This window comes from Hesperophylax consimilis, chromosome 2 (assembly GCF_061612785.1).
Source record: "Hesperophylax consimilis isolate HC1 chromosome 2, BYU_Hcon_1.0, whole genome shotgun sequence".
In the NCBI taxonomy this organism is placed as follows: domain Eukaryota; kingdom Metazoa; phylum Arthropoda; class Insecta; order Trichoptera; family Limnephilidae; genus Hesperophylax; species Hesperophylax consimilis.
Window position 1 is genome coordinate 42814965 of NC_142837.1, and position 27958 is coordinate 42842922.

At 33.8% G+C, this 27958-nt stretch overlaps 1 protein-coding gene across 2 annotated transcripts; it reads right to left on the minus strand.

Moving 5' to 3' along the window:
- Positions 1–73: 73 nt before the first annotated feature.
- On the minus strand, positions 74–27906 carry Hrb27C (Heterogeneous nuclear ribonucleoprotein at 27C). Of its 2 annotated transcripts, XM_089642914.1 has the most exons (9): positions 27766–27906; positions 24874–25077; positions 20724–20914; positions 17915–17997; positions 14153–14358; positions 13315–13490; positions 11583–11752; positions 9729–9837; positions 74–3182 (listed from the first exon to the last, which is right to left on the minus strand). In XM_089642914.1, the coding sequence occupies exons 1-9, from the start codon at positions 27801–27803 to the stop codon at positions 3052–3054; spliced, it is 1308 nt and encodes a 435-aa protein (XP_089499040.1). In that variant the 5' UTR covers positions 27804–27906; the 3' UTR covers positions 74–3051. The 2 variants fall into 2 exon arrangements, with proteins under 2 accessions (XP_089499040.1, XP_089499048.1); XM_089642922.1 differs by lacking the exon at positions 74–3182 and having other exon boundaries at positions 7930–9837.
- Between the last annotated feature and the right edge of the window lie 52 nt (positions 27907–27958).

A 27958-nucleotide genomic window follows, 5' to 3' on the forward strand; every position in this document is an offset into this window, starting at 1 on the left:
TATTATCAACGCTGTAAATAAAAAATGTAGTTATTAATGAAATATTCATGATATTTATTCAAATAAACATTGATTACAAATAATCACTATTATTAACTTCTTTGCTCAATTTGGGTTTTTGAACATTTTAACACTAGAATATGGAGTTCTGCACACACTCGTCATAAAAAAAGAAAAACACCATTGTTTTATTAAAAACTTCCATAATTTTCGCTACACATTACAAAATATAAGTTTTTTTTTTCCTTTTAATATCATTTTTTTTCACTTACATAATTATTTTATTTGCTTTTCAGGAAAATTGTAGCAAATGAATAAAGTTTGTGGAATGTAAAAAAAATAATTAAATCCACGGGTGATTTGAATATCGACTTCCTTTTACAACTAAATAAAAATAGTTGTCAAATATTTAACTGAATTTTTTCACAGATCACCAGCTTATTTGTAAAAATAAACCAACACTTAAACAATAGGGCCTATTTGAATTCGTAATAATATTTATATATTATGTTGCGTGTAAATACCATCTAGAAAAATATTCAAATTCTTAAACAGCTTATTCTAATTGTTACTGTTTAATAATATTATATTGTTCAGTGGCAAGAAAATTCCAATCCATTCAGAGAATAATAAAAGTACTAAATAGGATGCATGAAAAATAAAAATAATAATATATACTCCAAAATGTGCTCGAACAAGAACTCACTAGTCAATTTATTATTAGTCAAAAACTAAACTTTTAAAAACATAAACCTTGTTATATTTTTCATAATAACATTTTTTTGTTAACTTAATCAAAAAAAAAACATTAGAGACACTATAATTATCAAAGATATTATTTTATTTTAGTCTGTCTTAAAAAATATGTAAGACATTATTTAAAGATATTTTTTTCCAAAGATTAAAATTTTTGCAATATTATAAATGTACCATGCATTTTGGCATAGTGCTAATTTATCATAAAAAAATATGTTGTCATTTTAAAATCCAATTATTACTTTAACATTAAGTATTACAATTATTATTTATTTATGAGTAATTATATTATAGGAATTAGAAATGGTGGTAATTTATTTCAAAACAAGTCGATCTGATTATGAAAGTATTAAAGTTAATACAGAAAAAATATTTTTTAAACGTCCAGAGATTTGTAAGGACAATCAAGGCTTTAAGTTAAAATATTGTATCTCCAATTTAGGTCGAAATGATTTTAAGTACTGAAATATAACAAAGATTTCCTGACTTTGTGTTCAAATATTGCTTCTCCTAAACCTACCGTCTTAAATCATAATTAAATATTGTAAATCCTCCATGCAATTTTTATGAGCACAGATATTGTATCTCCTTAAAATAAATATTTTTATGCATAATGAAATCCATGCCAAAATATAGTATTTACTAAAGATAGATACAGATTTTGATATGGAACTAAAAAAACTTATTTTTATATGGCAAAATCTAATGTCCCCAAGATTTAATAATGTCCTCAATATAGTGATTTATGAAGATAAAATATTTTAACTCTAAGCCGTCGATATAATGCTATTATTTATGAAACGTCAATTTTTTACACAAAAAGGCTTTTTTGCAAGTGTGGTTTTATTTTCAAAGACTTACTTAATAAAAATTATTATAATTCGGATTAGTTTAGTATCATAATGCATTCACACTTATAGCTTATTTTTTCATGTTTAGTGTCATTAGACCTTCAACATCAATGATAATCCAACTTAAAATTAAATACATTTCAAAATTTTTAACATTCGAAACTGTCTTATTGAAAATATTTTAATTCAGAAAGATATTCGCAAAAACACATTCTTGTCTAAATAAAATGCAACAAAACTCTTATATGTATTTTTGATTTTAAGGCCTATGCGAAAAGCTAGTAATGCAACAAATCTTACATTCACCATTAAGATTATGATTACATTTAAAACATAATTAAGACAATTTACAAATAGAAAAACTTCTTTGATTTATTGAAAAAAAAAAGTTTTTATTTTAACAATAAAAACTATTGACATAAATTTTTAATTGGCAGATAGAAGCCGATTACCGCAAAAGGAAAATTGACATTAAGAATCTGGTAAAAAAATCTCAGCCAGTAGAGTTTTGAACTGAAATCTTTAAAAATGTGTAATGAGTTTTAACAATTTTGCCACAAAAACTTTGCTACGTAATGTATTGGTTGCATCACTAGATAAAATGTTTTGTAAATTGACAACTCAAAAAATAAAACAATATAAAAATCTGTTTCAAAACAAAAAGGAAAAAAGATTAAGGTTAAAGAGCAACGTATGTTATAATCTACGCATTCATAGATGGCGTTGATTTTAATATGTTATAAAATACACTTTTTGAAAGTTATGGCTTAAAATACTAAGACAAATTATTTGTTTGCGCCCGTACACACGCACTATGAATATGAATAAATAGTTTTGTCAGTATACAAACTCGATTCTTTCAAGAAAGGCATACAAATACAATATTGTATCGGTGATTCAATCCAATATTGTATTTGTATGCCTTTCTTGTAAAAATTGAGTTAATATTTTAAAGTATAACTTGCAAAAAGTATTAAGTATTTTCATAAAATAATTAAATTAAGATCATCTACAAACGTGTAGATTATAACAAATATGTCGTTTACCCTTAAATAAATGAGGACCAATTCAAGAATTTCAGAAGACTAAAATAAAATTTTAAAAACAATACTTTCATGCTGCCAAAGAAAAAACTTGTTAATTTCATAATCACAATTACAAAACTATAAAAATACAATTATTTCCACAATGTGTTAACTTATTATTGAAAACATTACAAAATTTTGTCACTGCGAATATGCCAGACATACAAAACAAATAATTCTAGTTACTTCCTCCGTTTAGACAGTATTGTTAAAGACAAACTGTTTTCCAATATTGATAAAACGTTTAGTTATTTACGGTGTAGCAAATAGTTAGAAAGGTTTGGTAGCTGTTCCGCGTTGCTTGTCTGGACTGGAATATTGGTAGATATGAAAAGGGTGGTTGTCATTTGTTGGGAGGTTCAGCGCCGATAGGGATGGAAGGAGCCGGCTTGAGCGTTGGCCTGGTACCTCTTTGCCGTGCGGTGATAAGTCCCATCGCCGGATCCTCCGTTGAATTCACCATCCTCCTCACCTTCTCCGTGATCAGAATCTATAATATAACATAGTCTTAAATACTATAACGCAAGCTGCTGTTTCCTAGAGCATCTAATCAATTCATCCATCCTAACATGCAGAAAGATTAATGTTGTGTTTTCATTGATGATTGATTTATGCGCTGATGTGCCATGATGCGCTGCTTGCTCATCATATAGCCAACGTTTCAGACGACCTTGCAATGTCCTACATCTGCACACCTGCCCTTATGATGGCGGCTGAAAGGGTATCCAATTTGTTGGATAGAGGAAGAAGCAGAACACGGCTCATTACCACAAAAATCAATCACTAGGATTTAGAATTAACTTTCGGATAGTTAGCTGCTTCTCCAGTAATAAAGCGTTGTATTTACAGACCAACGGACGAACAACTTTTCATAACAAGTGCAAAAAAAAATGCCACACTATCATGACGGGAAAGCAATACAGCTGAAACCACCACTACCTATGAACTTTACTTTAAATAGTTCTTTTCAAAGGAAGCTTTTTCTATACCCTGGATTCAATGTTTCTAACGCTGCGTATACACACGAGAAAAAACGCGCAAACAGAACCACAAATTATGGTTAAGGATCGAAGCAATCGCAAGCAGCACTTCGCGCTTACTTCATTTCTTTCCCATTAGTCATTGTTCAACTCGGCAGTTCGGTTTGCGTGTTTACACACCCATCATTATAAAGGACAATGGTTTAAATTTCACAGTAAAATTACTAAATTTTAATAAGTTTTTCGACTCCAATGTTTAAAAATTTTAGCAGTCAAAGCAGAATCACTTTCCTGTGATGATGTTTTTCATCGAGTTGTAGCTTTGAAAATTATAAGTGCTGCTAAAATTTCATGCTTAACACAAACAATTTTTTATATAAATGACGTGCCAATTCTATGGTTCAATCTTTTGAAGACGTAACTATGCATTAACAAATGATAATTGACAAAATTACTGAATGAATAAATTGGGATTCGAAACCAATGTTAATAAATTATTTGTTGAAGTCTTCTGGCAAACATTCAAGTAAAGAAAATAAGAAAATAAAGCCACACGAACCTACCACACTACGTCACCCAGTGAACACTTCATCGCTGGGATAAGATTTCTACACCATTTGGTTTAGAGTCAATTTGTAAAACAGTTAAATCATTTGAAACTAATATCTGAAATTAGCTTCAAACATGTATTTGGTGTACTAGAATTATGAATGCATTCTTTGAAGGCATTTATTCCTCTCAAAATTGAACACAAGATAACGCATTCAGTTCCAATTCTGTTTTGTTTACAATGTTTTTAAAATCAATAACACAGATTGATTGGATAAATACGCATTATGTAGGCAATGTACTTTTAAAAAAGCTGTTTAAACAACATATTTTCTTAAGAAAATTTGTTTTAAAAAGTCATACCAACTGGTAATCCATCAAATTGTTTGTCAACGGAAGCATTTGATAATAATATTGTAGTTATAAATTGAAATAATATATTATTATTTCTAGTCGGTGAGCAACATTTGAAAACAATGTGCAAATATTCAATGTATAAAGGTTAGTAATGTGTAGCTATTTCAAAATAATAAAAACCATTAGCTAAATATGAAATAACAAATAAAATATATGGCTAGAATATAATAATGTGATATTATGAACAATAAGGACGAAGTGGAAATGAAGATGGAAAAGGACAACTTTCCAACCCCCAAAAACTATCACAAATAAAGCAAAATTAGTGCTCCATCGTTCAGCTTTAATTTTACCAAAAACTAAAATAAAATTTAAAAATATTGTATTGCCAAAAGAAAGTAAAAACCCATTATGATGGAAAGTGGGCAAAATACCTTTATAATGAATAGTTTTCCAGCAAATGAGATGGGAAGACAAATAATTTGGTTTTGAATAAGCTCACCTTAATACACTGTCCAGTAGTCCCGCCTCCATTCCTTTGAGCGATCCGAAAAAATCATCTTCTTGCTACTCACTCTCGACAAACATCTATCTCGTTAACCATCTTCCAACAATCAGAGAACTCTTTCTAGAACCCTGTCGAAGCATGGATCTTCCCCAAAATGGCTTCCTCCGTAGCTCCAAAAATAACCAAATCCTTATCCGTCTCCAAATCATACTACCTCTCATGGTGAATCTTTTCCCTGCATTTCCGTTGAATCCAGAATAAACAGAAGTGTGCTATACTCACAACAACAATTACTAAGCAGATTATTCAGACATGTGACGGATGCAGTCGGCAAGTAATTGACTTTGGTTATTGTATATTGACTCAGTTACCTGTGTCCTAACTGTTGGTCTATCTGTTAGACACATTCCTGGGTCATCTCTGTCGGCAACAATAGTCAGCTAGTGTTTGTTAGTTTGTCTGAACAACTCTGTGCTTACAATAAGAGTGGTTGGTCGGTCGGTTGTGGAATGGAAGGACAGAAAGGAGCATTTGTGTATACAATATAAATATGTACTTGACAACTCGATAGATGACCAACAATATAATCAAACCCATAGAGAGAAGGGAGTTGGTTAGTAAAGTAATACTTGATAAGACAAACTTTATGCTATGAATAATTATGATATGTTTATGCCAGATGGGGTCTGAGAAATAAACCAGTAAAATAAAAAGTTGAAAAGTACGTTGTACACAAATGGTAGGACAAATGGAAGGAAGGTTTCTTGAATTGAAAATGCCGTTTCCATTTAAAATTTTCCTTTTTATCTACGTTGAATAATGTTCTTACAAATAGATATATAATCCACAATATTTGCAAGTGGTAATATTAATATTTAAACCAGTAATAAAACCATTAATTAAAGAAAGCTTAGTATAAGAGTCTACGGAACATGTATCTAATTACGATACAAGGGCTAACTTCTAATATATGTACCCATTGTATAACATAACCTAACCTCAATGCAGTATCTACTAAATATATACTTGTAACAATAGTGTACAATTATATTATCAATACTTAAATTTCACACAATTTTAAAATTAATAATTTAAACCGTAATCAACTAATTATTTTTAGGTAGGACGACTTCATCTATCATAATTTATAATAAACATAAAGTTAACTTATACAAGCCTATTTCAGTATTTGATTTGACATATATTTGGTTGCACAATACATAGACACAATATGTGGGAGAATATGCTTCTCTCGCTTTCGCTCTTGCTCTTGCGCTCCCAACCAACTCTGAGCTCCTTTCGACACATACATTTGACATTGATTTAATTTTAGTGACTCTGTGAACTGTAAAACTAATATAAAAATTAATTACTTTAAATTTTATCAAGTTAACCATAATTACTTTTAATTGGTAAAACTTATTGGGTAAATATATATCCTGTACATCAGTCGAAATTTTTCCTAAAAATCGCGGGTTGTTATGTACTCTTGCATTATTTTACTATTAAGAATTAAAAAGACTTTAATTAAGACAAATAAATAAGTTCTATATCTTTAATTTACCTTTAAATATTTGTGTCTCCGTGCATTATACCATAAGAGTGTTTGTTTAATTGTATACACTGTAATACAAGTGTAAAGATAAAGAATGAAACAAGTGGTTAGAGTATGTCAACTGATGGAGACAAATGCTTCTCTGGTTTAAGTTACTCAATACAATAGTATACGTACAATGTACAATGGACTTACAATTGTACCATGCTACTTCGATACCGTCAACAACGGCTGAGTCAACTGATAATTAGTCAATTACGATAGTTAAATTGATTAATTACATTAATTTATAATATATACGTATATATATAATGCAGTGTTACATTAATTCTTTCATTGCTTAAAATCACTACAAATCCCTACAACAAACTCATGATAACTTCATTAATATTATGTTACTGAAGAATGCCATTCATATACAACATTATATCAAAAGGTGTATCCATTATTAGCACTACGTGGAAATATGTTCAAATCATAAGCCTACTCACTAAAGATAAAGATAATCATATATCATACCATACTGTAGTGTAATGTAATGTAATGTTAATAACGCAATATATAGTTAATATATAAATAAAGCCATATGAAATAAGGTGGTCTCTCGAGGGGGGGAGGGGGTGGCAACGTGGTGGATATCTCCCTAGCGACAGACGTAGAACATCAAGTAACAATCTTACATATTTTTCTACCTATTTCAATTAAATCATTCGATAAATTTCTATACAATAAAAACCATTTTGCACTCTCATCTATATTTCGTAAAGATAAAATTTTTCATTTTATAATTCAACAACTAGCTTTAATTCATTTAAGTTAATAATATTACTTTTGTCTCGCACGATTTCCACAAGTTTGTACAAACAATTTGTCTAAATGGTTCCGTGGTATCGTACACAATACGTAGTTTACATCGAGGGGCCATAACAGTTCATATTCTTATGGGAAACTTTAGTATGGTAATAATAATATGTCTAATATCCGAAGGCGCATGCAGTAAACAAAGAGTTTAAATTAAATAAAATAACAAAAGCAAGATCCTAACAATAGGGGTAAGAGATAAGAGGGAGGGGTGGGGAGGTGGGTGGGTGGTTGATGCCCACAAGTCGCAGCTAGAGTTAACGTAGATATATAGTATACACAGAACATTCACAGTATCACAACAAAGTAAAATAAACTATGATGGACGCGCGCAGGGGCGGGGGATGCACAGCGGAGCCCAAGGCAGCCGTTGATGTATGTACTTATGTAGTATAGTAGCCCCTAAACCTAACTGTAATGTAATGTAATGTAATGTAATATAACCCCTAACACAAATAGTAAACAACCAACCAGAGCCAACAAGTCAACAAGCAAGCAAGCAGCAATGTACAAATTATCAAACACTTAATTGGCAATAGTTTGTTAGGTACTTTCCTAGGAAGAGCTATGTTATATAATTATCTCTAGGGGCGGCTGCACGTCCGCGCCCGCTCCCGCACCGCCATATTATGTCCTAGACGTTATCTTTATACAAATTTCCTAACAGCCCTGTCGGCGGCGGCCTCAGTACCTCCTGTGGCCCGGGCGATATACAATAAATCAATTAATCACCAATGTGCTCCATCCAATCAATCAATCAATGTAGTCAAGTTAAGAATAAGGTATCGTATTTTATGCTATTTTAAACATATTTTGTTACTATCATTATGCTTATGCGACTTGAGCTTTTGAGGCTTAAAATTAGTTAACTTATGTTCTGCCAGATTCGTATAAATAAAAGGGAAAAACAACCAAACGCAATCTGCAATTATAAACATATGTAGTGATTTTACAATTAAAGCATAAGTTTAATCCTAATCAGTTCTAGTCTAGGGATATATATAACCGAGGATCTATATGTATAGCTTACGTGTAGGTTTCTTTATGTCAAACTAGGCAGGTTAAGATAGTGTCTGTCATTAGGACGTACATTTATATATCTCTAGGAAGACATCCACATCATCACCACCACCCCGACGAGAGACCAGTTTTATCAAATAATTCATGAAAAAGAAAACAAGATATAAATTGTTATATCGGCTAGTCGTGCTCAATAGTCATCCATATCGTCAGCCGTGAGTCATAAGCCGGGTCGTCACGGTACCACCTATATCATGTCAAGAAAATCTTAGTCAACTGCGCGTGAGGACGCGATGCTCCATCATTATGTGGTGCTTGTCAATTATGTATATAGTGTCAAAGAGACTTACAATAGTAATTCAAGAAAAGAAACAATAAACTTAGAATAAGTTAGTAAAACTCTTCTGATTGGATAACGAGCCCGGGGAAACAGAACAAAATACTACTTTAATGAAGATAAGCGTGGTGGATTGATTAGATATTGTAAGCCAACATGGAAGGTTCATATTATAGTAGTGCTTGTCAAAAATCTACAAAAAAAAATGTTAAGCATCAAAGAGCTTACAATAGTTTTTTTTTTTTTTTAAAGAATCTTTAAGTAAAGTTAGCAAACTCTTCCGAATGGACAACGAACCAGGGAAAACAGAACTACTATAATATTATAACAAAGAAGTTGCATAATTGTTATAGTAAACTTTAATTGGGATGCTTCAAAATTAATCCCATTTATCATTAAATTGCCATCAAATAGATGATCGCCATTTAAAAAATGTTGAGATTTGAACGCTCCTTAAGTTTTGACTTTTGATCAAATCGAAATCAGCTATCAAGCATAACGATCATGCTGTTATACTGGTCATCTGATGAAAATTTGATTTAAAGCTAAAAAGGCTTGAGAATCGGCTTTCAACGAGAACCATTCAAATAATGGGGCAGAACAATTCGATAGTGCTCAAATATGAAGGAATTTGTGTGAAACACCCAAATCTTAGGTTAAGTTAGCAAACTGTTCCGAATGGATCATGTGTACCCGGGAAAACAGAGAAGATGTGATGCAGTTTACATTAATGGGTAAACAGAAAGGGAACTAAGAAGAGGTTGTTTGTTGGTTGGTGAGTGTTGGCGTTCACTTGGCGTGGTGGTGTGGCGGTCACGAGGCTGGCCACTCCTTGGTGAAGTCAAAGTGCTTCTGCGGCTGCAGCTGACCTGGCTGCGTGGTGGGCTGGTGCGAGGGGTGCGCCACTCCGGCTGAGTAGCCTCCCTCACCGCCCGAGCCGTAGGAGCGGCCTTGGGGGACGCCGCCGTACGAGGAGCCCTGCCCACAAATACATCATCACTATTATCATTCAAAAAGCTATTCCCAGGACAGATTGATTCAATATAAGTGGATACAATATACGCATGCAGTACACAAACAAGCGGAACATAGAAGTCACTAATAATAAATACTAAATTCGTGGCTTGTACATAAGATACTGCATCTCTGTAAACCATTAACCTTTTCACCGCATTCCTCATGTATACAGGGCATCCTGAAACTCTTACTACATGTAAGAGTTTCCAGACACCATGTATAGGATAACGGGTATATGTGACATTTTTTGTGATATTCATTTAGTCTCTATTAAAATGAAACATACACATAAGCACTAACGCTTGGGGTACGGTTTATTCGTGGATAGGTACCAGGGTTACAGTTTAAAAGCAAAGTCAATAAAAATTTATGTTAATGCATTGAAATTATAGACTAACAGATTTTAGTTTAGTTTACAACTCATTTTTGCCAAAAAGGTTGAGATACAATTTCTTGAATTTTGAGCCGTTGAAATGTTAACTTTAACAAAAGGAGTTTCAATATTTTCTGGAGAAAAGTTAATAATTTGAGTGCATCTTCACATATCAATTTTGTGAGGTAGTGAAAAAAATAGATGACAAACTATTTGGATATCTGATTTATCTAATAATGACTATTTATTTCAGAAAAGTTCTTGGTTAATTCAATAAGTATTATATAAAAGTTTTTCAAAAATATAAAAAAAAATACAGATTCATTTTTTCAGGGGGGTAAAGTGCGCTTACTTCGGGGGGACGATTGATTTTACATGACTTTAGAAGTAAAAAAATTTAAATAACTTTTTTCGTAATTCCATTGTTAAAAGGTAGTTTTTAGGTTAAATAGTTAAATCGTTGGTATGGGAAAATAAATATTCTTGTACGAAAAAATATTTTCGTATGGGAAAATAAACATTGAAATTTCGAAAAAAGGGAATTAATTTACTTTTTTTACTTCTACCACCGTGTAGAATCAGCTCCCGAAGTTATCGCACTTTACCCCCGGACACCCTGTATAACAATATTTAAAATAAAAAGCTCAGTGTTTGTTTGTAAGGTTAAAACTTCGATTACGGTGGCCATTACTCAAGTCATCCAGTTCGTTAGGAGTGTTGATAAGTGAAAACAATAATGCATTCTGATATTGAACATTACTCAAATTGCCTAGTCTTATAGAAGTGTCGATATCATCGGCTTACTGCCAGAAGTCCTAACAAAATGTTGATTCCGAGAAAATCAACTTGGTTTCAGCTATCTTTAATCAGGTATATCCAACCAAGCTAAAATAATAACAAAGTGGAATTTTTAAATGTACTTTTATTTATCTATTTCAACTGCTTTTGTTAAGTTTTTTTTTTTTTTCATATTAACAGGAAAAAATTTAAGAAAACTGCACTTAGCGACTTTTGCAAACATCATCTAACAACGAATGGTGATATATTGTTGTCTAGCAAGAAGTCACCAAAATGTTTTAGTGATTTTGTATTAACAATAAATTATCGGTATTATGTACACTTAGTAACTCTATCAGGGAGCTCAATTAGCTGCAAACAATGCGCTATTCTACATAATGACTAATAACTAAACTAGGTAGATAATGACTTATAAGTTTTAACAAAAATGTCACTTCTAGCAGTAAACCAATGATATGAAAGACCTAATGCGATTGGTTGATAATTGAGGTTGACTGTCTATGTTCCTTGTTCATTCATTCAGGTGACACCTCACCTGGTCCTGCTGCTGGTACTGCGCGGGCGGGTACTGCTGGTATGCCGCCGCATAGTCCTGGCCCGGCTTGCCGCCGGCTCCCACTCCACCTACACCGCCTGCACCACCGCCCAACGAGCCCGGTGCGCCTGATCCGCCACCGCCCGATCCTCCGCGGCCGTACATCTCACCTGGAAACAGACAGACACAACTTCAGTATAAAGGCAAAGTCTTCACAACCTTCCCATCTCACCGAGTAACGGTCCATTCTCGGCTTCAAAGCCCTCTGAGGAAGTTGAAGCTTCTGTGTCCTTGGGGCTTGTCAATAAAAAAAAACTACAGTTTAGACGCTGTAACACGAACCACCATGTGACGGGGGCGGGCTGGAGAGTTGGAAATCACAAGTCGTTCTTAACCAATTCTAAAAGTGTGTGTAGCAAAATCAACTCGTAAATCAAACCTGCGTACATATAATATAAACTGCATTCATCGACATTTCGAAACGTTGCAATGACAGTAGTTCGGTTTGCAATAAAAATAAACACATTGCTCTATTGAAATCCCAGACATGCAATATCGCTGATATATATGCTTACGACCAACGTGCAGATTTACGTACTAAGTTCGTTATTCCAACCAAGCTGAGCTTAAAAGAAGTGACATACCACGCCTTGGTGGAGAGAGTTTTACGAAGTTAGCGAGGAAATAGTTATAACCTTTGTTAATCTGCAGTATCCGATTTGAAAGATAAAAACAATATCAATGTTACAAGGTTCCAGAAAACGTAAGACAACAATAGCTGAAAAAATAAAATTGTCACACACATTGTCAGAGAATGTCGATCAACAACATTCACATCGTTTAAATGCGTAACTCTTTTACCACAAACCTGAACGTCCCCAAACAACACATTAGTTTGGACACTGCCTGGATTGCGGATTAATAAATAATTACTATAATATCTTGTGATGATTCTATTACTTTTCACCAAACACATTATTGGCAAGCACAACCAATTTTTTTTAAATAAAATACATATATAAGAAGAGTGTGGTGGGCGGGCAATCCACATTATAAACCTTCACTCATTATGGAACAGCAATAACATGAATCTGAATCTAATCCATTGATGGACAAGATTGGGTGGCCTTTGGTGTACCAAATTTCATGATTATGTCATAATTCAACATCAAAAACAGTTACATATTGCAGTTAATCCCAATAGGGAATTCTCGTGCATTTTGTAAATAATTTATTTCAATAAAGATAATTATTTTATTATGTGCCTCTTTTTTTTCTTTTTTTTTAAATGCATTTTCAATTTTTTGTAGTTGTTTTAAAAATTGCGTGCTATTTCGGCTCTGAAAACGGTCATGCGCCATTTTAACCGCTACGTCACAAGTGCTACGTCACACCTTTGCCGCCGCCATCGGTATGCAGGATCTACTCATGCCGGTCAACAGTGACATCATCGTTCGCCCTTGAACGCTTGATCAATCACCGGGCATTTTTAGCTGCATTGAAATATTTCGTTCGCGCCTGTTTTTAAAGTCATTATAACTTAAATAAATGATTTTTGAAAATTATAAAAACTATGTATCCTTGTGTCTGAAGTGTTTCTACATGTGAATAATTAATAATAAGTGATTTTTTGGTGTGAAGAGAATTCCCTATTATGGGAGAGGGTGTAAATGATATATTCCTCATCGATATTCTATATTATGATAATATTAATATTGAAGTGTATTCTTACCATAGCTGCCGTATCCCTGAGTCTGGGGTGGGTGCTGCTGGTAGTTGGAGCCCCACTGAGGCGGGGGTCCCTGGGGCCCAGGTGGAGCGCCCCAGCCCTGATAGGAGCCCGGTCCGGATGGAGTGCCGTAGCCAGCGTACGAGCCCTGCCCTGGGCTAGTGCCCCAGCCCTGGTACCTGAATAAGCGAACACCCGCAATATTAGTCAAATTGTTAATTTATATTGGGTTTGGAAGATTATATAAGTGGTGAGGGGTTTGTAACACATTGGGTGAGAGGGTGTCCAAATCTAAACACTCTCATTCATTAAACATGTACATTATTTACCACAAACCTGAACGCATCCAAATAAGGGAATTTGTTTGGACACTGCCTGGAATGTGGATCAATATTACACCTATGATCTACCACTACAAGCTTAGATGAATTAATAGAGTGAAGACACGTTACAGTGGTTTCACTAAACTACATCCAGTGGACATAATTTAGCGGGTCGTTCATACAGCTATTTCATTTGTACTATTAATATGTACTAATGTGATTAGTATGAATAAAATTTGTCTTGTATTTTTGTAATATCATTGGACAAGCTCAAATTTTGAGAATGAACAAATACCGATGATTATCTGATATAAATATAAATTATCTGAACGTAGAATAGTTAATGATCTAACACGTTTATATAAATTCAATAATTGACAGCCCTGAACTATTATACTTGATTTCTTTACATATATGTATTTGGTATTTTTATTATACTTCAGGAAGAATAAATTACAATGCAATGTTTCGAACAATATCAGTTCTTTAGCTTATTGCGGGTATAATGCATAACTCACCCGTGCATGATGTTAGGCCCAGCCATAGGCATGTTGAGTGGCGGGCCGCCCATCTGTCCATTATGGCCCTGCATCACGGAGATGGGGGCTCCGGCCGGCGGGCCCCACTGGCCCCCGTCGGCGCCTCCGGCCCCCCCACCACCGCCCCCGCCCATCTTACCCTGGCCGCCCGAACCGTCGCGGGGCTCGGCACGCTTAATCTCCACCTGGTAAAAGATAGACAAGAGTCAGAAAATGGATAAGAATCAAATACAAGGTGCACATGCCGAGACAGAGTTGTGTGGCAGTCTATCCTCTCTCTCATACATGCGGAAAAAATGGCTTGATGATGGATATTTTATTTTTTTATGAATTAACAAGACACAAGAATCTCAACTGCTCCGAAGCAATGACAACCCCAAATGGGGTATGTCGAGGCTGAAGGAGATAGGAAAAAGGAAGGTTGGTAGGTACCTGGCCATTATAATAGGCATTGATAATAATATATATCAATTGTCTTAAGACAAAATGTATCATTAGTGAAAAAAAAGATGATTTGCAGGAGAGCAGTTTGAAAGTTTCAATTATGGTCCTGTAAATCAAAAAATAAGATGTTTGGTGGACCATATGTTTATAAAACAGAGATAAAACAAAAGTGGACACAAAAACAGTCAAAAAATACTTAACACATTGTCGTCGGGACATGGCCTTTGCCGTTTTTCGCGGACTGTCGGTCAACTGCGGGACACGGCAAATGCTGTTTTTGTCAACTGTCGGTTTTTGGTGGGAAACGGCATTATACGGGTTTGTTATCAGCGTGAAATACTATGATTCATAAGTGGAATGGGCTCTTCAATTAGGCGAGACAACCGCTAAAGACTCTTTTTTGACGAGAAGCAATTAAACATATGAGTTATCGAGTGTGCGCCTTCGACCTTAGACGACACTGTTCAATTTACGCGATCAGATTTCACACATCCAGTAATTGTAAAATTGCGGGCATGGCAAATATATATTATTATTTATTATATAACTATATGATATGAATAAACATGTTATCTTTTACTTGGAATTTTCAAATATTGAATGCTATTTACTGAATTAATATCAGGTTTTTATATTCAGCTTTGAAATGTGGTGAAATTATGATGTAATCAAAGCAATTATAATTTATTGTTGATGATCAAATGTCATATATGATTTCTTTGAAAATTTCAACTGAAAATATTATTTGGTTTAGAAATTGTGTCAATTTTAGAAAAGCGATATATTTATGCGCTAATCGCGAAAAACACCCGCTATAGGCTAGATTCTATTGTTTGAAGCGCCCGACTACAATGTGTGAACATAAAATGCTAATTTTGAACTAAATTTAAAATTGTCTAATGGTGCTGCTGTCCAGGGCAGGCGCAATGGGAACAGTGCACTCCGGGCGCCATCTTACCAATGCTCTGATAATACCTTACACAGAGCCCTCAAGGTTTTTACTTTGGTTTGGCTCAGGACCGGACCCAGTGCTGTCACAACATACTTGTTGACCATTGTGACTATTAATTACGCTGTATTAGATCATACATATACAATCATATAAATAATTGTAGCCCATCTAGCTATTATTAAATAGTTGTCTCTGATCACCTGGTAACATTTGTCCAGTTTGTGAAACACTGCTTCAACACCAGGTACAATAGATTATCTTTTGTTGTTGTTTTATGTGAATGGAATGATTTATAATTAAATTTAGACACTATTTTCTGTAAGGGAATTCATTGTTGCACTCAAATTATGAGTCATCTGATTTCATGGTCAAACTACCAGAAACCAGTTTTTGTTTGCGAGATAACACTACGTTTTAAAATTATACATCATTGCTTTTTCTGGCTGGGAATACATAGATAATCTTTGTATAAAATTCATTGTAAAGAATTTTATTAAAATAAATTTTAATCTCAAATGAGATGAATATCTAAATAGTATAAAAATTCGTTATCCGCGTCTGTTTGTGCAGTTAGTTCTTCTAAACTAAGTAACGGATTTTGATAGGGTTTTCACTATCATTTAGAGAATTTCTTCCATAAGGTTTATAATAAATTTATATTATATTTATAGAAATTTCAGAAAAGTCTAATGAAGTAAATAATCAAGTTGTAAAAAGATATTTTCGAGCAATTATGTAAATAAATGCTACTACAGGTATAATGTATAATTGTCACATATCCATGAAGAAAATGCAGAGATTCAAGCACTCTCATCTTATGAATGTGTTATTTCATTTACCACAAACCTGAACGTCTCCAAATAATGCATTAGTTTGGAAACTGCCTGGAATGTGGAACAAAATATTCAATTATAGTGGTTTGTTTTTGCAGAATTAAACCATGTTGCGCTACCTCCTTCTTTAGCCAACGTTTCGGACAGCATTATATTGTCCATCATCAAAGCAGTATAATAAGTATAAATGATGATCTACACTTTAATGCTGTCCAAAACATTGGTTTAACACATTTCGGCCGGGTATTTTTTGCAGTGGCGTTATGTTGAGTCCGTGCGAAAATAAACGCCCCGTGTGAATTTCTTTAATTTGTTTTGAATCGCTATATAGAGACGGCCGGCGTGGTCTAGTGGTATACGCTTTTGACTACAGATCCGAAGGTCGCGGGTTCGAACCCGGCGTGCGCAAATAAATTTTATTTGATTAATTTGTGTTATTTCACAATTAATTAATTTAAAATAATATATAGTATATTTGCGGCACGTTCCAGAGTGGAAGATACTCTCAGTATCGCCCTGGTGTAAGACCACCATTCAGAATTGAAACGTTGCTTGAAATGGCCTTAGCCGTGTTTGGTGACCAGATCTGAATAGCCAGGTACTTCCCCACCTTCCTCTTCCCCATCTCCCTCCCCTCCCCAATACCCTCAGCCTCACAACATACCCCAATTGGGGATGCCATAGTCTCACTGGCTCCAGACGGGAGCAGTTGGGACTCTTGTGCGGTAATATTGTAAAAAAAAAAAAAAAAAAATATTTTTGAAAATAATTAAAATATTTTAATAAAAATTTCTACATGGTAACTCATATACCCAAGCTATAAAAGTACTAAATGAATATTATTTGAAATGCAACTCAATTAACCTTGTAATATGTTTATTACGGTCCGCCTATCGGTATTTGCTCGTACCTACTTTCTTTAAATACGTTCGACATCTCTCGCACGCTTGCACATAGGAGTTGAGTCAGTGCGGAATGGAGAAAGATTCGAATCGGGTTTCACGGTCATAAAAACCCTCATTCCAGGAATTGAATTATTTCACTAAAAAATAATATACTATCTTTTTGTTGAAATACCGATGTAAACGAAAGGCACAAAATAGTTTTTTTTTAAAGACTTGCATTACGATTCGTTAATTATGTACATATAGTTGGGACCTTAACACAGAGATTGGTATATAATATTCACATAAAATCATTGAATAATTCCGTCTTTTCTGCCATTGAAATGAGGCCAGCGCAAAAGGTAGAACTATCTTTCCCGGCCGAAGTGTGTTAAAAAGGAGGTAGAGCAACACGTCATTTTACCCCAAAAATAAATCACTATAGTTGAAAAATACCTAAAAAATGTATATAAACAAAAAAATTATGAAATCTATGATTTACAAATATATATACAATGTCTGAAAGGGTTGAATATGTATGCCGTACTACAAGCCTAAGGGCTGTTTTTTTCATGATATTTATGTAGATTTGTGTAAGGAGTGCATAAAAAGAGAAAATATAATTTACCTGCTTGCCCTTCAGGTTGATGTAATGCTCCTGAGTGACACGCTCCACGGATACCTCATCCTCGAAAGACAGGAACCCAAAACCTATTCAAAACAATAAAACAAATTAGTCAATCTCTAATTTAATTTTTGAAACATTACTTTGCTCTGCATATAAAATAAATGGACTTTAATGCATCAAGAACTGGGATACATTATTTCTGCAAATATGAAACTGTTAATAATTTATGAAACTATTTAATGATTGAACGTAAATTATATGTCCAATAAAAATGTCATTTCTTATTTACAGTGTCCACTCAATTATTTGTGCAAAATGCATTGTGAGAAAATAGGTTAATAGTTCACTGAATTATGAAAATGTGTTTATTAGGGTTAGTTGTTTTGTAGAATTTTAACAATTCATGAAATTTTGTGTTAGTTGTTTTGTAGAATTTGAACAATTCATGAAATTTCAAAGTTAATGTTCAAATTCTGTAAAAACAACTGGCACATATTGGAATAAAAACAAAACTTGAATATAGTCAGCTTAATTCTGCTAACTCCGTTTTCATCAAAAATAAGATTTTAATGCCATTTGGTGGTAAAATTAGTACCGTTTAAAATAATTAAATTCGTAAAAAAAAATACTTCGTTTTTAGACACACACATTAGTAAAATGTCCATGGGGCCATTATGCAGAATTAATAGTCAGCTTCCTAATTCCGTGTTAAAATAGAAAGATTTAAATTACAAACGATTAATGATCGAAAATAAATACAGAAAAATATGGTATGTTCTAAACATAAATAAAAAATAATAACCTGTCTTTAATTTTTTTTCACTATGAAGTTTTTGTGCCTGCTGTAAAATTTGACAAATGGTAGTTACGCATTCTACAAATTAAGCCGACGATTTTAACTTTGAAATTTGATGAATAGTGCTGTAGAAAAAAAGACTGGCCCTTACTAAAAGATTATTTTGAATTTATAAATATGCCAAAATTTTGATAATGGATGGGTTATGTGATTTTTTTCTTCAATATAGTTATAATAGTTTCTAAATTGGTGTTTTTTATAAATTGAACTGTAAAATATTTCAAAATGCAAACAGCTGTGAAAAAATTTTGACCACACCTTATAAAATAGTAACCACGCCCCCTTTTTCAATGCAATAAATCTAGGGACGCTTTGATCTATTGCAACCAAACGCTATTATAGCGGAGGTAAAAGAAAAATAGACTTGGTAATATTACAACTAAGTGTTTGGTATTCAATTGCCGGATGATAATAATAATAATTCTGATGAATAAAAATATTCAATATTGACACATTCTGGGTTCCCACGGTAATAAGGACAAAGTTCTACATTAGTATGTAACTACCCACTAACTTTACATGCAGCTATGCTATTTGGTTATGAATTTATACAATTAGCCCCTCGGAGAGCAGTCACATCAAGACGTAATGCCAGAGATATTCATTTTACTTCCAGGAAATACAAACTTAAGTTATTTCCATGTGGTAACATCTTAACCCCTCCGACTTTTCGCGAACTTGAAGCTAAGATGTCTTTACCGAAATGTCAATTTCACGAAAACGTTGTGTTATTACCGCCTCACAATCAAAGCTCTATAAATGAAACATTACTGAACGGAGCCGAATAGTAAAAACTGTTTTAGAAAGGTTACAAAATAGGCTTTCAAATTGTTGTATCATAAATAAATATTAACATTTGTAAATATTTAAATTTAGAATGGAAACATGAAAAAATTAAATACGATAAATAAATGTAAAAACGATACTAAAATCACGGATAATGTAAAAAAAAAACACTTATTTCATCGTACAAATGTACAATAAACAATTCTGTCACTTCACTTTTTGACCATTTCATACAAAATATATTTTTAAAAAAATAATTAAACTTGCGAGGCGGGTCGGCACGTCAAACGGCTTTCTTGGCGTCGTTTTACGATTTGGCGGGTAAAATTTGCTTCCACTGAGTAGGTCTTTTTACGGGTTTCTATGGATAACTTTGAATAGAGATGAGAAGCTTCATTCAATACGAATATTCTACTTTTTGTTTTAGGGATGTCACTAGAAGAATAACGGAGTTATGACGATTTTTGTGGAAACACACGCGTTGACGTGTAAACACGCTTATTGTACTTGACTGCTATCGTTATTTTATCGTGTATATCTGCTTACGTTGCTGACCGGTTAAACAAAACAATTTCAGGTCAATGATGTTTTAATCTGCCATAAGGGACAGATAGATCAAGAATTAAAGTCCGTTACTCCAAACCTCTAATGATAGGAGACGAAAATACAAAAAACAAGTTCAGTACTGTGATGGCAACAGGATAAAAATGCAGGTGTAAATTTTAAAGTTTTGAAAAAATGTTTCAAATGGGTATTCTTTGATGTGGCAAAAGAATGCATCTGCAACTTTTATCAATATTATCAAATCTGAAGACTTTTGAAGAAGTTGTAAAAAGATGGATCTTTTTAGAACGTCTTTTAAAACCATAAATATAAAAGTAGATTTGTTGACTCAATATATGTTGACAGCTCCTGGGTAAATGCAATAATGCCAGCGGAGTTAATTTTGGGAACCAAATGATGGGAGAAGGGTATTTGGGATGGGAAAAAAGAATGATAACAGCTGGGGAAATGCCACCGAATGCTATTTATTACCTTGGTGGATGTTCTCTTGCTCTCAAATGTGCACTTCACTGCACAAAAAAACTTCTGCAGTGCTTGAACAACAAACTCGAAATCAACTTCCATTGCCATCCCATTCAAATGATAATATAGTGGATAACTCACCCCTGGACTTCTTCTTCTCCTGGTCGTACATTATGACCACCTCCATGACCTTGCCATAGCGGCAGAAGAAGACCCGCAAATCCGTCTCCGTGATGTTGGAGGGCAGCCCCCCGAGGAACACCTTGGGGTACCCGCCTCCTCGCTTGGGCTTCTGTAAGGTGCGAGGGTTGCACGGCTTCGGGTCGATGGTCCTGAACAATCCAGCATCATTAATTATTCATCTTCAAATTGTCAAGAGTGAAGTAAGGATTGAGAACAGAGTAACAAGATATGCAATGCGGAAATAAATAGGCTGGAGACAGTCCAGGAAAGTAAAATGCAGGTATAACGTATATCAAATACTTAAATGAATGCTTGTCAAGATAGAGAACTATGGCATTTCATCCTCTGCCTACTCTTCTTAGGATAACAAATTATTATAAGCATTAATTACTCGCCTGAAATATCCATACAAATTGAAAATATCTCCAGTAAAAATAAATGTCGCTGACGGGAAATATTAATTAATGGAAAGATTAATGCTTATAATAATCCTTTGTGCTATGCATAAAAACCTTGTCTTATAAACATTAGTTTATCATTTAAAAAATAATACTCTTCTTAGGATTGATAGTTACATACTTTTATATCACAAGTATTCCAGGAAATTTTACATACATATTATGATAGCGAGTTGATAATAAGATGCTCGCAGACAGGATGAGTAAGCGGGAAAGCAAGGAACAAAGGTTGTGATAAAACTCAGCAGATGTTGCAAGATAAAAGAGAGATTCAAAAACAACTTGAAATGATAATAACACATTCCTTATTTTGACAAAAGAAACATTTTTAAATATTCCGTTAGGATTTTGTTCGTCATAGAATATCAGTGCTTGCTCAATATTTCATGGTGACCGTTAAGTCACCTATCCTGATATTAGATACACGACCTTTGGAGTTTTGCAATCGAAACTTTCTAGGGCACTCATTTATTCAAGGTCGCCCCAATAATAAATAATAATAAAGGTTCAAATGTATAAATCAAAAAAAATTTAATGCTAAAGTTTAAAAAAAAATGTGAAATATGAATCATACAACTTGACCTTCTATTGTAATCTTACAAAAAAGACATGAAAGAAAAAAATTATTTCCATTATATAACCAAAGAACTTTAGAGGTTTGTTTAATATTTATACTCCTACTGGGTTAACTCCAATTAATTAACTTGAAGTAAATAAGACTTCCTTACAAGTATATTTACAAGTCACCAAATCAATCAAGTGGAATACGAGCAGCAGAAGATAAAAAAATCTTATTTCCTAATAATACGTGACCCACTTTTTCAAGGATAAGACCACAGTCCAAATGACATTATCTTGACATTATGTGTCAATGTTTAAGACATTTCCTGAGAGCTAAAAAGATGTGACAAAATAAAAAAAAAATAAAAAAATTTAAAAAAAACTGCAATATATAACTAGGCGTGTAGTATACAATACATTATCAATCAAAGACATGTACGGTAATAATGGGAAATGGATTATGTAGATTGAGTGAAAAGTTTATAGAATTCAGAATGTAAGTAAAGTTTTTCATACAAGTTGCTTGATCGATAGAGCATACATGTTGTGACGTGAATAATTAAATGTCTCACAATCTTTGAAAGGAAGTTGAAATGCAGAACAAAATCCTCGGAAAATCGTGAAGTATTTTCTGCCACAAACATTGAACGCTTTCAGACCATCATTGGCCTGGAAACTGCCTGGATGTGGTGAACATTGATAAGGTTTTATCAATCTATTTGTAATAATTCTATGAATGAATAAAATTGGCAAATAAAAATAAGTATGACGTGGGTTTGCTTTGGAAATATGACTTAATTAAAACATTCATGAATGGATGTATTTATATTTAGAATGGAAAAATACCACCCATGTTATTTTTCTTACAATAAGGGTAGGGTATTTTAAGATTGAGGGCGGATCTATTGTATAAAACAAATGTGTCACGTCAATTCGCAGGGTAATTACCACACTGATATATTACTCCGAAATCACCTTCGAGTTACACACAAACAATACTTTTATTTCAACGCACATCTACACCACAAACATAAAATATGTGTGAGGAAATATAGGTTAGATTATATGTGTGAGGAAATATAGGTTAGATTATATGTGTGAGAAAATAAAGGTTTGGTTATATGTGTAAAGAAATAAAGGTTAGGTTATATGATTAAGGAAATAAAGGTTAGGTTATATGTGTGAAGAAATAAAGGTAAGGTTATATGTGTGAGGAAATAAAGGTTAAGTTATATGTGTGAGGAAATAAAGGTTAGGTTTTGTGTGTAACTCGAAAAATTTACGATTTATCAAGGACTAATTCTTACAGCCACAGTTTTTCAACTATCAAACTGTTTGAACACATTACGCTCAGTAAAAGATTGTTACTAATGCACTGTACATAAACTAAGTTCACATTTCAGATGCTGATTTCAGTGTGCACTTAAATAATAAAAAGTTTAGGCACACAATAGGCAATCTAAATGTATTAATTACTCTTGTTAGTAGTAGTAAGGAAGAAAGCAGTGATCACTAGTAAACAAGGCTATCAAAGTAGACCATCAAAAAATTGAATTTGATATAATTTTACGTATAATATATCCAAATAAGTCTGACTAACCACTACGATTGTAAATGACTCGGGAACTTATAAAATCATTTGCTTTAGAAGTATGGAAAGATTCCAAATGTTTATGCGCATTAAAGGATTGTCAATGTCACATTTTACACAGCATGAATTCAACAATACTGTAAAAGAAACTATCACAGTCGCGAGCCATGCATTTTATTTTATTTTAAAACAAATGCATAAACACATGCTAATAGGTATGATAATACAGATTATTCATGGACACGGATGATTGGATTAAATGACTACAATATTTAACTGCTCTAGAGTAATTTACTGCAAAATTGTTATTAGGAATTGTGATATTAACATTCTCTCTTTGAGTGAGTCAACAAATATAATTAGCGCTGAGCAGTACTTAAATGGCCAAATCACATATCATGGAACCAATAAACTCACTATAAAAATACCAGTTTTAAATCACCAAATTCCCCATTGAGGAGGTTTAGTATATATGACCTCAGTAGCAAAGTGGTATATACATTTAACTTAAATGAAGGGTTTTGATTCCCGCCTAGTGAAAAATTAGATCAACCAGGATTTTGCAAGGAGAGTCTAGGGGGCTCTAGATAAGAGGTGGTTACCATACTATATATAACAGCAGCTCGTGATTACAGGGTGTACTATTGTAGTATCTACGTGTACTGAGTACAGCATGTCCAGCTGTCCTTCTGACAGACCAAACTAACCCTGGCTTCAAAGCAGCCCCTGATATAGTCTTATGGTAACAACTGGCGTGTAGTAATTGAAAACCTTTTTGGGAAGATGGAATGATAAAAGTATGATAATGTTAAATCTATGAAGAGTTTGGATATGTTCTTGCTGCACAGTTCTACTCATTCTAAGCAGATTTTATCACAAATAAACAATCACCAATTACAACCAAATTCACTGGTACCATCACGGTCACTTTCATCATTTAAATAAGTTAGGTTAGGTTAGGTTGACAAAAGAGAGATAAAGTTGGGTTGAGCTAGGAGAAGTTAGATTGGGATGTTGCATTGGTCAACTAATAGTCAATATTTTTCATAACAGAATGAACTAACTGCAATGGAATGTTCCACTTTCAACCTTCAATGAGGATGTCTCCCGCAACGAAATTCAATCTTTTTTTTACAAATATATCACAGCAATTAGAGAATGCTGAGGATAAAACTTATTGAATTTTTAGAAAATACCGAATAAGTATTGAAGATACAAGCAGACAAGTGTTGATATTTATGGCTGGCCGAAAATCTTGTAACATCACAATACATAAGCGATGGTAGTGCAGCACTGTCGTTCCAAATAAGAATTGTACTGAATCGTTTCTAGTGTGATGTCACGAGAAGCCATTGCATACGTTTTACCCAAATTCTCTTTGAAAGCTCATAACGTCGTCATTTGAGATATTGAAAAAATGATTTTACTGTAGTTATTAAATCTGCAAATATAATACATTTTTACAACAGAGCAGAATAATGAAGAGTGGTGTGCTCACCTGCCATCCAGGGTGTGTGGGCCGCTGTTCAGCACCACGTTGACCAGGGTGGGCTCGGCATAGGTGACGAAGCCAAATCCACGGGACCTTCCTGACTCACTGTTCTTCATCACCACACAGTCGATGACGTCCCCATAGTGCGAGAAGTATCTCTGGAGGTTCTCCTGGGTAGTCTCCCAGGAAAGGCCTCCCACAAACAATTTTCTGTCGGAGAGCCAATATACGACATAAATCGAAAATATACTTGTTTCTGAACATAAATAGTAACATGTCTTCGGGCGGTTCTCCACGCCTGCCCAGGGCTGCTGCAGCGATCCACAGCATCACCTCAACCTCACACAACAGAGCCTTCACCAAACCATACCACAGCACTGTGTAGTATTTACAAGCTGTTACAGGTTTCAGCTTGTTTACTACATTCTTACAACTGGTCATGCAGCTGACTTGCTTAGTATTCTGGGCAATGAGGAATATATATACAGGGTGTCCGGGGTATTGTGCACTAACTTCGGGAGGTGATTCTACATGATTGTAGAAGTAAAAAAGATAAATATATATTTTTTCAAAATTAGTGGACTTTACCCCCGGACATCTTTTGTATGGTAGCGAGTCCCAAAATTTTTGCACTGAAATAAATCCTAACTTCTAATATTACGCTTATCAATGCAAGCAATTCTGGACTTTCAAAGGCAACATTTGGAATTTTATGTAGAAATACCAAGTCGTTGATAATCCTTCCACCCTACGATTTAAGCATATTCTTATCATTTAAGAGTGTTGTACCTAGTTCTACAAAATTGCTGGAAAACCCATATTAAAACTTAAAAAGCGTAAGAATTTATTTTGTATTCTCATAATGGAATATAGCTAGGGTAATACAGTCCAGGAGTGGGCAGCCATTTTTCTACAAGGGTGGGCAGAGAGGATTGAACACTACAGCGCCTGCTTATTAACCCTTAGGAGCTGGTGTCCAGCAATGCAGTATTGAAGAATTGTGCCCACGCACGTCATGAAGCACTGCAATTGCTTCAAAATGTCACTTCATCAAGTATGGTATTGTCTACACTTAACAAAAATGTAATTTTATTTATTGTACATTCTTGCCGGCTCTAACGAGTTAACATGTAAACCACTCAAAATAAGTTGTTTTATGATATGGGATTTTAGCATAGTGTGCTCTAAAGTGTAAATCTAATTAATACAACTGACTAGCAACACAAAATAAAATTCTTTAAGCTAGATATTTGAATTGCAGATAAGAACTTGAAAATTGTCCATCCTCAAAAAGAAAGTTAGTAATACTTATATTTTTAGGATCCAATTGTGTTTAAGAGACATTAAATACATACTCTTGACCTAAATGTATATGCAAATAATATTATTTTTAAGCTTTGACTTGAAGGGCAATGCAAAATAACTACTTGTTTTTAGGTTTGACTGGAAACAATTGATGAAAAATTCTCATGAGGCAAGCAGCCTGATTTACTAGTATGGTTGTAAACATCTTAAAAACTAAATGAAGACTTGATGATACTAAACTTAATAACTATGTCTAAGTTTTTACTTTCACGTAAATGTTACATAACTCTTGGAGCTGATGACTGGTAATTTATTTACTCTATATCCAACACAGAACAGTGAATCACTTTCTAAATGCAGCTTGAAAGATGATAATGGCCAAATAAATTCAAATTATGTTTTCAAAGCTAACTGTTTATTTACACATGTTTTCAGTGTGTTGGGAGCAGCATTCCATTATGTTCACATTGTTTACCAGTAGATGAAATAATTACAGTTTATTTAGAATAAATGTACTGATAAGGATGCAATCAACTATTTCTGTTAATAGAAAGTTGAAATGTGAGAAAGTACTATCTCGGCCTTGAGTGTTAAATTATGAAAATAATTAGGCAAAAACTAGAATAATAATCATGGAATATGATATGCCGTGAAATGTTTATGTTCATGTCTTCAGTGTCAATGCATTGCAAAAGAAAATTCTTGTTTGTAAAGCTTTATCAATTATAACAAAACTGAGTAAATTTGTCTGTGTTTATGTTTACACACTCTGCAAGCAATGGACATTGAATTCTATTAACGCAAACTATGTAATTTTGATAACAAATAACGCCATCGGAAAATGGTCACAGAATGATCTAACGCTAATCAATTCTGATTCAACTCATTATTGATTCTTCGAAATAGTCGTGGCCAAGAACGAATGTTCTAATCGCGTGTTTATAACTAAATAAATTCACCATCTTTGATTCCGTCGAAATTCGAATGCAAAAACGGAATTGATTTCAAATAAAAAGGCAAATTTGTGTATTTATTTAAATTCTGTATAGGTAACAAGAGAGGCGTAGATTCGAAGCGAGCTACATTTTCCTGACGGTAAATAATTAACATAAGGCAACACAACTACACCTTGGGCAACAAAAGTTCGATTCCGGGATTAATCGGATAAATCGAGTAAAAATATTTGGCTAGAGTCCACATATATTCAAATGTTTTTCATACTCAAGGTTGGCCGAATCGTGATAATTTAAAATTTACATTTCAACTTCGGCCATGACCGCCGACAACGCTATGAGACTGCTCGAAAGGCTTGGGGTCGCTGCCCGCTCGCCGGCATCGAACGTGACGAAGGCAGATTATACCGGTCCATATTATCCCTCTTATCGAACTTATTCCGCCCTATTTCTGTCCGAGAATTGTTTAAAAAACACTAACAAGCATGTATGAACCCAACAGACACCACAAAATTGCAAAATATTGGCCTTCTCCGATAATTGAAACGTGGTTTCACTGCCAAGCCTGCTGCATGACCTATTAAGATTTACAATATTGGCAATTACGATTACAAGGGAAATTGAGAAAAATATAACTTACCCCTTCTCATCGTCATCCATTTCTTGAGTCATACGCATAACTTATTTATAGATAAAATAATAACTAAATGGTTGGCACCGGTAAAATGTGAGCCAAAACCACACAAGCATAAACCTACACGATTATGGCAGAACAACTACATCCGGCTGCCCAAAAAATTACTCCGCATCGGTTCTCAAAGAACTCTCCTTTT